General features: G+C 30.9%; 5 protein-coding genes across 8 annotated transcripts; 2 read left to right on the top strand and 3 right to left on the bottom strand.

Annotated features, from left to right (window-relative positions):
- The first annotated feature begins 1,547 nt into the window (after positions 1-1,547).
- LOC124491658 (cytochrome b5 reductase 4) lies at positions 1,548-2,324 on the top strand. The gene has a single exon (XM_047054336.2). The coding sequence runs from the start codon at positions 1,716-1,718 to the stop codon at positions 2,175-2,177; it is 462 nt and encodes a 153-aa protein (XP_046910292.1). The 5' UTR covers positions 1,548-1,715; the 3' UTR covers positions 2,178-2,324.
- Positions 2,325-2,351: 27 nt separating this feature from the next.
- Positions 2,352-3,222, top strand: LOC124491961 (NADH dehydrogenase [ubiquinone] 1 alpha subcomplex assembly factor 2). Its single transcript, XM_047054700.2, is given in 4 exon segments — positions 2,352-2,650; positions 2,726-2,809; positions 2,874-2,952; positions 2,954-3,222. Coding segments are annotated over 4 exon segments (477 nt in total). The 5' UTR covers positions 2,352-2,463; the 3' UTR covers positions 3,081-3,222.
- LOC124491964 (uncharacterized) lies at positions 3,081-5,706 on the bottom strand. Its single transcript, XM_075735425.1, is given in 3 exon segments — positions 3,081-3,403; positions 3,478-3,503; positions 3,624-5,706. Coding segments are annotated over 3 exon segments (2,235 nt in total). The 5' UTR covers positions 5,623-5,706; the 3' UTR covers positions 3,081-3,193.
- A 104-nt stretch (positions 5,707-5,810) lies between these two features.
- LOC124491947 (excitatory amino acid transporter-like) lies at positions 5,811-8,838 on the bottom strand. 4 transcript variants are annotated; one of them, XM_075735426.1, is made up of 8 exons: positions 8,738-8,838; positions 8,509-8,680; positions 7,911-8,435; positions 7,228-7,817; positions 6,867-7,154; positions 6,378-6,806; positions 6,171-6,317; positions 5,811-6,112 (listed from the first exon to the last, which is right to left on the bottom strand). In XM_075735426.1, exons 3-8 carry the CDS (start codon positions 7,935-7,937, stop codon positions 5,977-5,979), a joined length of 1,617 nt encoding a protein of 538 aa, XP_075591541.1. In that variant the 5' UTR covers positions 7,938-8,435; positions 8,509-8,680; positions 8,738-8,838; the 3' UTR covers positions 5,811-5,976. The 4 variants fall into 4 exon arrangements, with proteins under 4 accessions (XP_075591541.1, XP_075591543.1, XP_046910635.2 ...); XM_075735428.1 differs by lacking the exon at positions 8,738-8,838 and having other exon boundaries at positions 7,911-8,175; positions 8,232-8,435; positions 8,509-8,698; XM_047054679.2 differs by lacking the exon at positions 8,738-8,838 and having other exon boundaries at positions 7,911-8,223; positions 8,611-8,724.
- On the bottom strand, positions 8,798-15,396 carry LOC124491632 (uncharacterized). The gene is made up of 4 exons (XM_075735424.1): positions 13,489-15,396; positions 13,219-13,417; positions 11,698-13,130; positions 8,798-11,633 (listed from the first exon to the last, which is right to left on the bottom strand). The coding sequence occupies exons 3-4, from the start codon at positions 12,662-12,664 to the stop codon at positions 9,811-9,813; spliced, it is 2,790 nt and encodes a 929-aa protein (XP_075591539.1). The 5' UTR covers positions 12,665-13,130; positions 13,219-13,417; positions 13,489-15,396; the 3' UTR covers positions 8,798-9,810.
- Between the last annotated feature and the right edge of the window lie 17 nt (positions 15,397-15,413).

Consider the following 15,413-nt stretch of genomic DNA (forward strand, 5'->3'; position numbering starts at 1 on the left):
CACACACAAATATGTGGATGAGAAAAAAAAACAAACTAAATTATCATTCGATCTGATTGTAATCAAAGAATTATCTTGTGACAAATTTTTTTTTTCATTGGCACAAAAAAAACACGTTTTTTTTCGTCTCCAGCAACAAAATGACAATATGACTGGCTGGCTGGCTAGATTTTTGTTGTTGTTGTTGTTGTTCACGATGCAATGTCTTTTCTGGATTTTCGATTTTTCTTCTGCGTGCATGAGATGTTTTGTATGGTCGTTCATAGCAAATAGCAGCTGGTAAATGGCAAACCAAAGATTTTTTTTGTTGTGCCGATTGAACAACAACATCAAGAAAAAAAAACCAAAAAAAGAAAGAGAAAAAAAAAGACGACAACCTCCCATTCGCATATATATCAATGATGTGTGTGTGTGTGTGTGTGCGTGTGTTTGTGGTGGTCACGTCACCTTGAAGATTGTCTCCTCTTTTTTTTTCTAAACATTTTTTTTTTGTCAACGACGACGAAACATCCACCACCACCACCACCACCATCATCAACATCAGCATGATCATAACGACCCCTTATAAAAACCCCATGGCCATCTCTGTCATTTCCCAAACTTTTTTAAGGGCCGTTACTTGAAAAGATGTAAAAAAAAATCCCCGAATCACATGAACATACTAACACACACACACACACACTACCACCATTTACCATCCCTCATCCATATCATCGGTTTACTGCACACACACACAGGGTACGAAGTTTGTACGTTTGTATCACGGTTCAAAATTTACAAATTCATTCACAAAAAAAAAGAAAATGATTTCATTGAGAAAAAAAACCGAAACAGATTTTTTTATGAATGAATGAATGAAACACACAAGCAACAAGGTCCTCTCTCTCTCTTTTCAGAGGTCAAATTTATTTGCCAATGTCAATGATGATGGTGGTGGTGGTTGTTGTTGAGGACTAACACACACACACACACACACACACACACAGACACAGACTAAGGCCAGCCATTGTAATCGGAAGTTTTATTTGATGTGGTTCGTTGGTTGGTTGGTCTGTTGAAAATGAAGAAAAGTGGAGGAGAGGGTTCATATATTTATTTATTTTTTTTTTCTGGTCACCGACCATTTTTTTTAGGGGTTGACTTTTTTCTTTTTTTTTTGTTTCGAAAAAAAAACTTATGAATGACTTGATGGAATTTTTTTTCTTTCTTTCTTTTCGTTTTTGTTTCGAATGGCCAAACCATTATCATCATCATCATCATCATCATTGTGGACATTATTTTGTGTATACATGTGACAAGTTGGTAAACAAAACAAAACAATTTTCCATTCAATTCTCTCTCATTCGTCTAAATACTTTTTAATGGATATTTTTTTCATTGATTTTCAATCGTTTCGATTGATGCTAATGATGATGATCAATGATTTTTTTTCATTATTATTGCCAAGGATTTTTTTTTTTTTTTTTTTTTGAAAAATGAATTTTTCATTTACATACAAAAAAAATTTAACTTTTTTAAAAAAATAAAATGTATGCTAGCGCCATCTGTTGACCAATCGTTGATGTACCAATGATGCATACCATGTGATCAGCGACAATTTTGACAATAATAAAACGACGACGACGACGACAACAGAATCAATCTGTTCAATCGATCCAAAAAAAAGTATTGATAGATTTTTTTTTTTGGATTCGATTGATCGGATAATTGATCGAATGATGAATGATTCGAATAAAGATATTCCACGTGCATCTTTAAATGTATCGACAACCAGTACTAGTGGTGGCGGTGGTGGTAATGCAACTGGATCTGGACGAACAAAAGTAGCATTGAAACCAGGTTATGGCCTTATGGGTTGGGTACGTTTTACATCAAATTCTTCGAATCTTACCGGAATTCAACCAAAATCTGGCAATGATCCTCGTACAAATATCATAACGATGATTGAATTATCGAAACATGATCAACCAGATGATTGTTGGATAGCAATTCGTGGAAAAGTATTCAACGTTACTGCATATCTTGATTATCATCCAGGCGGTATGGATGAACTAATGAAAGGTGCTGGAAAAAATGCCACTTCAATGTTTGAAGATGTTCATAGTTGGGTCAATTATGAAAGTTTATTGGAAAAATGTTTTATTGGCCGTCTAGCTGGTTATGATTTGTCATCATAATTTTCATATTCATTGTTTCTAGGATTTTTATTTTTCAATTTTTTCTTTCTTGTTGTTATTGCTTTTATTTAATTTAATTTAATTTTAATCTCATTTTATTAATTTTCATGCTGCCAATTTTATGAATTTTGAAAATAAAAACAAAAAAAAAATCGAACTTGATCATCATTATCATCGCTCGACAGCGACATCTATGATCCGATGATGTTGAATCGTTTCAATCGATATTTCGAATGTTTAATGACAGGACAAAGTAAAAAAAAAAATTCACAGTAGCAGCTGATTGATGAACTTTATTTGTCCGCGATTGAATCATCCAACAATCATCATGTCTGATCGTGGTCTTAGTCCATTCATAAAAGCATTTGTTTATTTTGTCCGTACATTGAAACCATCGAGAATTATTGGAACACCACGTGCACAATTCATCGGCAGTGATCATTTGGGTAATAAATATTTTGAAATTAAAAATGGTAAATTTTCAATATTATGACTATTCATTATGGAATTGGTAGATTGAAATTGAATTTTTTTTTTCATTCTTTTAGATCCAAATAGAAATTCGAAAACAATCAGATATTTTAAATCGGTAAATATTGACGATTGGGATGAATTACCACCTGAATGGAATGGTAACTATAGGAATTGTTTGTTGTAATTTATTGTTTCACCGGAAATTTTTGTTTCCCCCCGTAGCATGGTTACGTATGCGACGATTAGATCCACCAACAATGGAAGAATCAATGAGAAATTTACAAAGAATTCAAAAATTTAAAAAAGTCATCTGAAATAATATCATCAAAAGATATTGGTGGCCGTGGTGGTCATGAACCACAAACAAATTTTCCTAAATTTCATGAATATGAACAAAATCCTGGATCAAAATACAAACCAGATAAATGATTTATGATTGGAAAGATATTGGAAAGAAATTTATTTTGTAATCATAATTTTGTATATGGTGATAGATAGCGAAAAAAATGATGAAAAAAAAATTCACCAATTCGATGATGATTTCATTTCTCTTTTTTCGCCTTTGATTTCATTTTAATCTTTTCAATGGATTTAATTTTTTTCTGTTGCTGTTCAATTGAACGTGCCAATTTCAACGATAGATATGCACTCAATGCAAACAAAGGTGTGGTAATCAATAGAATCAATATGACAAAATTTGATGTATGCTCAATGGCATATCTGGATATGAAGGCTAAAAATTCTTCCAACATCTATATATTGTAGAAATGTGAATGATAAAATAGAATGTTTAACAAAAAAAAAAAAAAAATCAATTAAAAAATACCTTGAACATTGTTGGCTGATTGATTGGTCCTAATAATCAAAAATTTTTGGAATGGATAGAAATAGAAATAAAAAAAAAATACTGATCATTGTCAATGACTCGATTGATTTGTGAATGAATCACATTTCATCAATCATTTCATCAATTTTTTTTTATTTGTTTTGGTTATATAAACACAATGGAAAACAATGACATCTAGTGGCCATATTTAATTTTTAAATTTCTTTTTATAATCAATCCACGAATTAAACGTTTCCAATTATCGATGATTCGTTTTTCACGTTTTTCATTTTCTTTTACACATTGAATATGTTGATCTTCATTCCAAGCATCGATAAGAATATCTTTATATTCTTCACAAACAACATAACCATCTATAATTGGATGTGAACTATTACGATTGCCATCGAAACCAACAATAGCTGGTGAACAATCAATATTCAATTTATTCGCTATACGTAATAATCCAGCCAATTGAAGATGTACAGTGCCGATTGGTAACATACATTGTTTATAAAGATCAACATTTCCATAACCATTACGTGGAACGATACCATTTTTTGCAATTGGTGGTTCATATGGAATTGTTTGCCATTCACCGTAAACACCGATCAATTCTTTTTCAGGTTTTTCACCAAATGCCGTCGTTGTTTTCCATTTAAAACGTGATTGTACCATTTTATATGGTTGTTCATTCATTCGAACGGTTCTTGCTTCACGTAGCCATGTTTCACGTGATTTCAATGTATAAACACAATTTCTTGAATAAACAGGTTGATCACGAAAAAAACCTAATGGTGGTGCATCACCTGGATAGATTGCCTGAAATTTTAATAAATCTTTTGTCAGTACAAATAATGGATGATTTTTATATTCAGCCATTTTTTTAGGCAATTCAATTTGTGCGATAATTTGTTCAAATTCTATATGATCAGCATGTTTATATTTTGATGAATATCGATGATTTGAATTGAAAAGATTTAATGTTTCTTCTAGCCAACAACCATCATCATCTTTGTTGATTCGTCGTTTTTGCATCGAATTCGACATCCAATCCTTGGCATAACGTGCAGTAACTTCAACAATATTATCTCGATTATCAATAGCCAATATATACGTTGGTTTTGTAGGAAATTTTTCGGCCAATTTCCTAGGATTATCATAGATTCGATGCTGATAATCATAACAAATCCAACGATTATTTCCATTATCGAAAATTTCAATCCAATAAAATTCTTTCTGCGTCAATTCATCATCATCATTATTATTGTTTGTTGATTTTGATTTCGGTTTATCGCCCAATAAATTTGATGGTTTTATTGGCAGTGGATCAAATAGATAACATAATCTAATCATATGATTTGTTAATCTAAGCATGGCTATTATGATTAATTTGAGTATTAAATAATAATCGATGGATAATCGATCGAAACTGTGAATGATTTCCTGTTGAACATCGATACTGTAGTCATGATTTTCTAGAATTGAAATAGTAAAATTTCTTGTAAATTTTGCGATGAAAGCACCGATATATTTTTCCAACGACAGTTTCCTATCAGGCATCAAATAATTCATTGATAAAGCTAATGCTTGAGTCATTGGATCTTGTATTAAAGAATTTAGATACTGAAGACGATTAATGGCGAATAGAATACAACATTTATGCTTCGTTAATTGATTTTCTTTACGCATTCGATTGATTCGTTGTCGAATTGCTGCCTGTATGGGATCGATATTTTTCTTTGTCTTTGTATTAGATGATGAATCTATTGATATTTGAATTTTTGTTGGCAATTCGGGCTGATAATCATCTGGATCGAAAATTTTTGCTTCTTCAACTTCTTCCCAATCATCATCATCATCATCATCATCGTCGTCGTCGTCGTCGTCGATTTTTTTAACATTCTTTTTGGATTCATGTTTCTTTACACTGGGTTTTTTGGTCTTTTTCTTTGCAGATTGATTGCCACATTTATTCGATTTTGTTACCGATACTTTTTCCATCATTTGTTTACGAATTCTTTTTGTAACCGGTGATCCATAATCATCATTATTATCATCATCGTTTGTAATCAAGGAATCTTCATCATTGTCGGGGAAATATTTACTTCGAAAAATTGTCAATGTTCGTTTAGGTCGTGGCATTTTCCAATGACAGTTACTTTGAACAAAAGGGACATTTGAAAGTCAAAGTGTACAATGTAATTTTGACAGTTTAAACGGGATAATAAAAACAAAACAAAATTCACATGTGACCAAAAAAAAAAATTCAAAATAGATTCACTAGATGGTATTCGCATACAAACAGAAGAAAATTTTAAAAAAATGAGAACTTTTGTTGCCATCTATGATTTAATTTGGAAAAAATTTTTAATATTTTCAAAATAAAAGAATGATGAAAAAAAACACAAAACAAACACATTATGAATATGAATGGTGGATAAATTATATGTTGAATAAATTGATGATGATGGATGTGTAGTATAGTGGAATTTTTTTTTACAATTTTTCTTCACTTTCTACTTCCAAATAATTTTCATCATCCAATTCATCATCTTGTATATTCAATATTCTTTCAATACATTTGGCTGCAAAACAATCGCCAATTATATTCGTACTGGTTCGAATACGTTCCCTGTTTTCAACAATCAATAATAATTAGTCAATCAAAGAAAAAAAATGGCTAAACTTACATCATCCATTCAAATGCTAAAACATAGGCAAGAATATCCTGTGGATTATCTACACCTAAAACAGATGCAACGGCCATATGATTTAACATGGTTGTACCGGTTCCAATGACGGGTGGTACACCCATCGACATTATAACGGCAAATAAACTATTTTCAATGATTAAAAAGAATTTTTAAAAAAATGAGAAATTCCAAAAATATTCTTACCATAGTACAATGACTGAATAGAAACCAACCGGTGTTCGATTGATGTAGGCAACAAAAATTGCCGTCATTGGAAAATACATTGCCGGACCATTCATATGTAATGTCATACCTAATGGTAAAACTGTTTGACATATACGATTTGAAAGTTGACAATTCTTTCGCATACATCTCATCGTTTCCGGTAATGTTATTGCACTTGAACATGAACCAAATGCAATGACAATGGCTGAAAGAATATTTTTATACAATTTAAAGGGATTTTCTCTGGTGAATATGATGTACACAACAGGATAGAAAACGAATAACCAGAACATGAATGCACCTACGGCGATCAGATAGAAATAAGCCAATTTTAAAGCCATTTCCGATAATGATGCCATTTTCAATGATTCAGCAAACATCCAACAAAACATACCGATTGGTAATAATCTGAAAGAATATGAAAAAAAAACATGTAAATTCTAAAAAAACATGAAAACAATGACAAACTTCATTAGAAATTGCATAACATAATGGATAATTGTATCGGCTTCATATAATAATGCTCGAATACGTTTTGTACGATCTGAGCCTAATTTCTGCAGAATAACACCTAAACAAAGTGATATTATACAAAGTGATAACATATTTGCTTTATAATTGATTAATTTTTCATTCTGCGTTTCAATATAATAATTTGGATCCAGCAATGTTGATAGATTGGCTGGCCATAGAATTTTTGTTTTTGAATATGATGAAATAAAAAATGGTGTAATCATATTATCGGGAAAAATATTTCTATAGAAAAAAAATAAGAATGAAATGGTCAATTTGATGATTTTGAAAAGAGAAAAAAAAATAACAAACTTACAAAAAACTATTATAAATAGTATCATGTTGATAATATTTATGAATTATGTAATGTTTTTGATTTCGGATATTTTCATCCGAAACATCAGGTATTGTTTGATTCATGGCTAAAAATTCATCGGCATCATCATCATTATCATGATCAGTACTGTATGGTGATGCAAATGAACCGAATGTAAGCATAAGACATGCACCAAATATTGAGGCAAGCAATGAAAATGCACCGAATACAATAAATGTGACGATAATTAATTTTTGTGCATCCAATTTTGCCGTCTTCTTTTTCGTTTGTTGCCTCCTTTGTTGTTGTTTCTGTTTTTGATCATTAAATCTTCGTAATTTATCGAATGGATTCTCAGATTTTATTGGTAAAAAACTTAACGATAATGATGTAACCAATAATGGTGCAATAATCAATATGAATGAACGCATATAAATTACACCGGGTAACGATAAATATCGTAATAATTGATGATCAATTTTGCCATTCGGTTCGGTATGTAAAAATCCTTTAATGATTTGAGCAAAAAATACACCTGTTAATACAGCAAATACCGTATATAAGGCAAAACGATTAGTATCGATTAAACGCTGTTTATTTTTTTTTTTATTATTCAATTGAAAAACCAAGAAAAAAAATCAATTAGAAATCAGAAAATTCTGCAATACTGACAGTTTGAATACCTTGAATTTAGATGAAATGATTGCCATATTGATATGATGATGATGATTCGTTGAATGATGAAATTGATGAACACGTGCACGTGCGACACAATTTTTTTTTTTAAATTGAATAAAAATTTGAAAAAAAATCACATAAAATTGATGATTAAATTCTTGTTTTCTTTTTCTTTTTTTTTAGTTATCAAATCATTAATCTTTCGGCACCATAATTGAATTGAATCAATAAATTCAAACATTGACTGTGTATTTGTCTATGCGTGTAGATCTGTTTGTTCAAAGACACTATTATTTGGTTGAGTGAGTGATTGATATCCTAATTACCCAGTAAATAGAAAGAAACGAAAAAAAAATTAGGAAAATTAACAATCTTGCAGGATACTTGGATATATAGTATATTGTCCAATGTGATGATGAACGAATATATAAAAAAAAAAATAAACGTCGTATCAATTGGTGATATTGGATGAGAACAAAAATTTTTTCAAAAGCCGCGATCGCAAACATAATCAGTTATCAATAAATGAACTAAAAAGAAAAAAAAATATAAGAAATCACAATCAGACACATCCAACAAATGTATGTATATAAGAAAACCAACCGTAAAGCCATTGATGAATCAAAAATCGAATAGAAAAAAAAATCGAACAAATCAATCAATCAATCAATCATTTCATAGTAATAGAAAAACTATCACATGTACCATAACATTGATAATCTTAACCCACTTTTTTTTCATTTTTCGATGATCAACAACAACAACAAAAATTAATCTAAACATCCGAATCGATGATAAAATAAAATTCGAACATTACTGAAAAAAAAATTACCACAAATCAATATCATGGTGATGATCGAAACTATCGATTGTCGGTGATCGATGGTGATAATTTTTTTTTTTTTTTGAAAATTTGAATTTTTATTGAATTTATCATGACAGATGATTGTAATGGTAAAATAAGATGCAATGCAAACGTAAATAAATATAAAATATAAATATAAATAAAGCAAAACAAAATGAAACTTTTAAAACAACGAACAAAAAAAAAATTATCACTCATACATACATATAACATAGAGGTTGTTGTCTCTGAAGATCAAAAATCAAAAATAAAAAAAAACAAAACAAAAAAAAAACAGAAAAAAAATAAAATAAAACAAAACAAGACATATCGACGACGACAACAACAACAACAACAAAAACAATGATTGCAAAAAATTGAATTTTTTTTTTGTATTAGGAAAATTCTGATTTGTACTTGCACATTACACATTTGTTTCAAGGTATGTGGGGTTGTGATACATATTCATGAATTTGTAGAAATATTTGAACGAAAATTGGGAATATTTTTTTTCCTGTTGGGTGTGTTTACGATCAATCAATCAATAATATATGTGTGTGGAGAATAGGTGAGTGTAGATTGTAGTTAATAATCAAATAAAATTATCATGATGATTATGATGATGATGATGATGAATTATATTATCAATTATCAATATTGGGTGTTTGTTTTTTTTTGTAAATTGGAAAAAAATGGTTTCCTAAAATAATTTAAGGTTAAACAAAGATTATTTGTCATTATTATAATAATCATAATATATTGTAAATAAATGTAAATTTTGGGGTAGTAGACATTGGTTGTAATATATTAGTTGGTGGTTGTGACTAGATTATTATTATTATTATTTTTTTTGTTTCAATTTCTATTGCGTTTTGATGATCTTTTATTCAATGTTGATATGGATGATGATGATGATGATGATGATGAAGCAGCAGCAGCTGCTGCTGCTGCTTTTTGTCTTGTAGTAGGTGGTTCCGGTGGTGGTGTTCGTTGCCGTTGTTCATTGCTTGTTGTTGATTGTTGTTCCGTTATTGGTGATGGTGATTCTGGTTCTTCGATTTTTACTTTGGTAATAACCATCTTTTTTCTTCTTCTTCTTCTTCGTCATTATCAGTTTTATCATCAGTTTGTTCACCATCATCATCGTCATCATCATTCTCAGTTTTATGACAATCATTTGCATTCGAATTTGATACATCAATCAATTTACTTGATGATCTTGTTGAAATTGTTCGCGTTTTATGTGTCGTTTGTTGTGAATTTGATGTTTCTTTCGTTTGTTGATCATCATTATTAGTGTTGGATTTTTTAGATTCCAAATTCATATCGTTACCATTTTTTGCCATTTGTTGTCCACAATCGGATTTTATCGAATTTTTCACATCATCTGATTTATTGATTGATGTGGTGTTGTGCAATGATGAAGGTGTTGTCACAATACTATTATTATTGGCAACAATTGCCGTTACAAATGATGTTGCAACCACAACATTATTATTATCTTGACTATCCATCGTAGTTGCTATTGTACTGCCCATTGAATTACTATTATCATTTCCGATACTAGAGGTGAATGTTGGTGGTGTTGATATCGATCCACTAGCACTACCTTCATTGAGATTATAACCAATAATGCTCATTATACGCGATGAAGATTGTGATGATAATGATGATGATGTTGCACAAGCCATTCGTAATTGATTTGTATCCGGCAAAAATTTATGACTATTAACCATATGATCACGAAGATAACGTAATTCACGAAAACCACGAACACAATTCGATATTGGACAACGATATGGTAATTCACCTTTATGTACCATCATATGTCGTTCAAGATTATATGGATCGCATAGCCGTTTACCACAACCAGGCCATTCACATGGATACATTTTTTCAGAATGTATCCGCCGATGTCGTTCACAATCATATTTTCGGGCAAATTTTGCACCACATTTCGGATAATCACAAATGAATGGTCGTTCACCGGTATGAACCATTCGATGGCTAGCCAAATTTGATCGTGTTTTATATGCACCGAAACATCCGGGCCAATCACAAAGATATGGCCGTACTTTTTCATGTACTTGACGAATATGTGTTCGTAACTTGTAATTTTGATCGCACATAAATGCACAATTTTCCCATTCACATTTTATTGGTTTTTGGTTCGAATGATTCGTTACGGATTGTTGAGTCGCATTGATTGTCGATGTTATTGTTGTTGGTGATAATTGTGACAATTGTTTTGCAGAGGATGCTATAGAAAATGTTCGATTATTAATCGCCGAAGTTGTAGCTATTGGTATTAATATGGTTGCTTGTTGTATTGGTCTATTCATTGATACCTGTGCTGGTTGATTTATAGTTGTTAATCGTTGTTGTTGTTGTTGCTGCTGCTGCTGCTGCTGCTGCTGTTGGTTATTGAGAAATTTCGACGTTGATGATAATTTTGATGTTTGTGGGTCTTGATTTTTACTACCAGCAATTGGTAACAATGTTATAGAAGAATCCGATGATGTTGATGTTGAATTCGAAGTTGTCGTAGTAATTGGATCAGCAGCAGAATTGACCGGAATGATCGATATATCGATTAGATTTTTACGTTCCGAAACGTTATTCGTTCTATTTTGATTACGTCGTAGAGAACTACCGGATGTATTCAATGACATTTTTCTATTATCATTATCTTCGTCATCGTCATCATCGTCGTCATCATCATCATCATCATCATCTTCCATTGCTTCTTCTGCTTCAGCATCCTGTTGATAATGTTTACCAATATGTAATACCATTCTTGTACGATCACGTGATAGAAATCCACATTGATCACCAACTGTACATTCATAGCAAATGATTTCTTTTGTATTTACATCTCTAACCACTAAAACATGGAAAATAGGAAAAAATTAAATTTATGAATCAATCAAGAAAACCACAAAACTTACCTAAAATTAAATCATTTTTACCATCAATTTCTTTTACAAATTTATCCGGATTTTCTTTCTCCAATATTTCCGATAGAGCCACATATTCTTCAATATCTAATTCTTCTTCTGCATCATCATCATCATACTCTTCATCATCAAGTATTTCTTCTTCTTCAATAAGATTTACTTCATCATCATCGTCATCATCATCGTCATCCTCGTCATCTTCATCATCAATGACCATAAATGATCGTAACATTGAATTTTTTGTTTTCGTATCTTGTTGTTTATTTGTGGAAGGTGATTGCAAATGATGATCCGACGATCCATTCGATGATCGATGATGATCTTTAATAAAATGACTAGAATCATCACCATTATTATTATTCGATGATCGTATTGGTATCATTTTAATCGATGATGAATGACGTAATTTAATTTTTTTATTCGATGAAATTTGATCTGATGATTGATCAATTAATTCACGACGAATTATTTGTGATCTTTGTTGGTGACCATGATTATGATGATTATCATCCATATTATGACTATTTATTTTTTGAGTATTTGATATTCGACGAATCGAATTCAATGATGATGAACATGTTGCACGTTGTTGTTGTTGTTGTTGATTTAATGTTGAAACAACATTCAAATCTGAATTAAGCTCTTTATATTTTGATTCTAGAACATTTAAACGTTCCCATGTTTGTCTGGTTCGTTTACAACAACATTGTTGCTGTATCTGTTGTACGACTAGACGATATTCTTCAAGAACATTATTCATTTTCAGAATTTTAACAATATTTTGTAATAATTTATGATGACGAAGATTAATGTCTGTTATCTGTGATGACTGTTGCTGATGCTGATGCTGCTGTTGACGTGATGATGATGACGATGATGATGATGATGATGATGGTCCAACCGGAACAGTATCGATACCGGTTGAATTTGAAACTTTTGTAGTCATTTTGTTGAACATTCGATGGCCACGAAAAAGAGCGATACGGATCAAAATAGTGAAACGGAGAAATTTTTTTTTTTGACGTTTCGAAATTGTTTTTTTTTTAATTCGAAAATCGAATTTTTCCGAAAAATTTCTTCTTCAAATAATTACATTACATTACATATTATCTATTTATTATCAGTATTTATGAAAAGTAAAATATTGCCATCATCAATCATTATTATTGTGTAGAAAATCGATCGATTATATTACTTTACAAGGAACAACAAGTTTGAATTCAATGTGATGATGATATAATCGATATATTGCCACTAAAAAAATATTTATAGTCCTGTTATAGTTTTGTTTTCTTTTGTTTTTATCTTCAAATGAAAACAAAATTAATCGGAACAAAACAAAAAAAATCTTTATGACTAGAATGGTCGTGAATAGAATGATGATAAATTGGATATATTGGTGATTGGTTGATTGATATACAATTCTAAAAACAAAACAAAATATTGAAAAATTTCATACATTTGAAACATTAAAAGTTGTAGAAAAAAAAACAAACAAAATTTTCTATTTACCTTTCAAAAAAAAAGTGTGTAGTGATCGATTAATTCAACATTGCACATTTATTGATTTATAGTGATGATGATGATAAGGATGATGAATAATCACTATCTTCATCACTTTTGTCAGTGTTTCATAGATAAAATTTTGAATATATAAATGTATTGATGATGGAACACTGTGTAATAATGATGAGAAAAACATCAAAGATGGCTGAGCAAAAAAAAAAATGATGAACATGGGAATAATTTTATATGGAAATACCACTTCTCATCATCACATACATTGAACTCGAACCAAAAATTGAAGCAAAAAAAAAAATTCTTTGCCCGAAGCGCAGCAGCAGTCCAATACACACACTCATACACAGCGATCCAAGCAGCAGCAGCAGCAGCAGCAGCTTTCAGGAATTCTAGTATTCTATACTGTAATAAAAACAGCACGCACACACACACAGCTTGAAAGAATCGAATCGGTGATGTTGGATTCTCTCTTTCTCGCTCTTTTTGTAGGTTTGGTGTGTGTGTATAGAGAATTGTGTTGATGTGGATGTTTTATGAAAATAGGAAACGAAAAAAAAACTCAAATCACGAATGTAATCACAAAATCAAATCATAAAGAGAAAAAAATCGATGATGATGATGATCGACAGACACACCCACCACGAAAATGAGATCCAATAAAATTTGTTTTTCTTTCTTTTTTTTTTGTTGAGAAAATTAAATAATTTCACAGAATTTAGAAAAAATCAAGTTTAGAAAAAAAAATATTATCGTCTTAGAGTAGTGACAAATATCATTGAATGACACAAAATAAACATTCGAATTTGAATTGAATGCAACATGCAAAGTGAATTTTTTTTTTCATTTAATTTCTTCGTCGTAGTCGTCGTCGATGATGAAGATGGCCGGTTAGAATGGAATGGAATTTATTATCATCATCATTATCGTCATCATCATCATCATCATCACTGGATGGAGAAAACAACAACAAAATTAATCATTTAATCATTCGATTCGAATGTTTGATTTGTGTGTATATGCGGTGTGTGTGTGTGTGTGTGATGTATGATTTTTTTTTTTCGTAAAAAATATAACTGTGTTGCTGCTGCTGCTGCTGCTGATGTATAGCTGGCTCGATTGATCGATACGATGCGATGGATGAATGGATCGCCATGGATATGAGATATATATCCACCACACCAATACATCATATAAACAAAACAACAACAACAACAAAAATCAAATTTTTTTTTTTTGTTAATATGAAAAGATTTTCAGTTTTTTTCTGTTCATTGATGAGCAAGCGAATGTCATCTACACAGGCACTACAAAAAAAAAAATAAAAATTTTTCGCTAACAAATGATGATGGCACGGTTTTTCTCTTTTTTTTTTTTTTTTGGTTTTGTTGGTTGACGAATCCATAATTATGCCACTGCCGCAGCTGTGTGTGTATGCGTGTGCGTGTGCGTGTTTATATATTGCATATAGCTAATAGTGATGATGATGATGATGATGAAGATGGCGTACGCCTTGTAAAGCCGCTAACCAACCAATGGCCCAAAGTTCTCTGAATGAGATATACACACGCATACACACAATCTATTAATAAGTATATGGACATTTAAACATTCAAATTGAATGATATTGTGTCCATATAGATTTTTTTTGTTGTTGTTGTTGTTGTTGTTCCCAATTTGGATTTTCTATTTTGTTTTCTGGTATTTTTTTTTTTTTTTTTTTTTTTTTTTTTGGTTATAAATGGAATTCGCCCCGTTCACCATTGGAAATTGGAATAAAAATTCGACATTTTAGTAAGTACACTTACGCTATAGTTTGCGTATCTATCTCTATCTCTATTATATATATAATACAAATGGTCTTTTAATGCTTGAATGTGAAGCCAGTCTGGCGCAAGCCGCCAGCAAAAAAAAAAATTTTACGTAGGAGTAGACAACTTTTATTCTGTGTTTCATTTCTGTTTACCGAAAAGCAGCGGTAGTTGTATATTGATAATAATAATAATAATTTGTGTTACCACTGGCTGAAAATAAAAATAGCGGCAACTTTTGACCGAATTCGGTGTGGGTGGCAACGGCGACGGTGGTGGTGGTGGTGAAAAAAAAACCGAAACACATAGAAAAAAAAATTTGTTTCACGGAAATTTTCTTTTCATAGAAATCGAAAACAATTTCCTTTTCAAGAAAAT

Source organism: Dermatophagoides farinae, chromosome 1, assembly GCF_024713945.1.
Source record: "Dermatophagoides farinae isolate YC_2012a chromosome 1, ASM2471394v1, whole genome shotgun sequence".
NCBI classification, from domain to species: domain Eukaryota; kingdom Metazoa; phylum Arthropoda; class Arachnida; order Sarcoptiformes; family Pyroglyphidae; genus Dermatophagoides; species Dermatophagoides farinae.

Bases quoted from the DNA above. Each gene is read 5' to 3' on its own strand.
- LOC124491658 (XM_047054336.2), top strand. From the start codon at position 1,716: ATGATGAATGATTCGAATAAAGATATTCCACGTGCATCTTTAAATGTA.
- LOC124491947 (XM_075735426.1), bottom strand. From the start codon at position 7,937: ATGGCAATCATTTCATCTAAATTCAAG. The intron at 7,155-7,227 runs GTAAGTTTGTTA...TTTTTTCTATAG, and splicing joins ACTATTTATAATAGTTTTTT to AAATATTTTTCCCGATAATA. The intron at 6,318-6,377 runs GTAAGAATATTT...CATTGAAAATAG, and splicing joins TATTCAGTCATTGTACTATG to TTTATTTGCCGTTATAATGT.
- LOC124491632 (XM_075735424.1), bottom strand. From the start codon at position 12,664: ATGTTCAACAAAATGACTACAAAAGTTTCAAATTCAACCGGTATCGAT. The intron at 11,634-11,697 runs GTAAGTTTTGTG...TCCATGTTTTAG, and splicing joins TAAAAATGATTTAATTTTAG to TGGTTAGAGATGTAAATACA.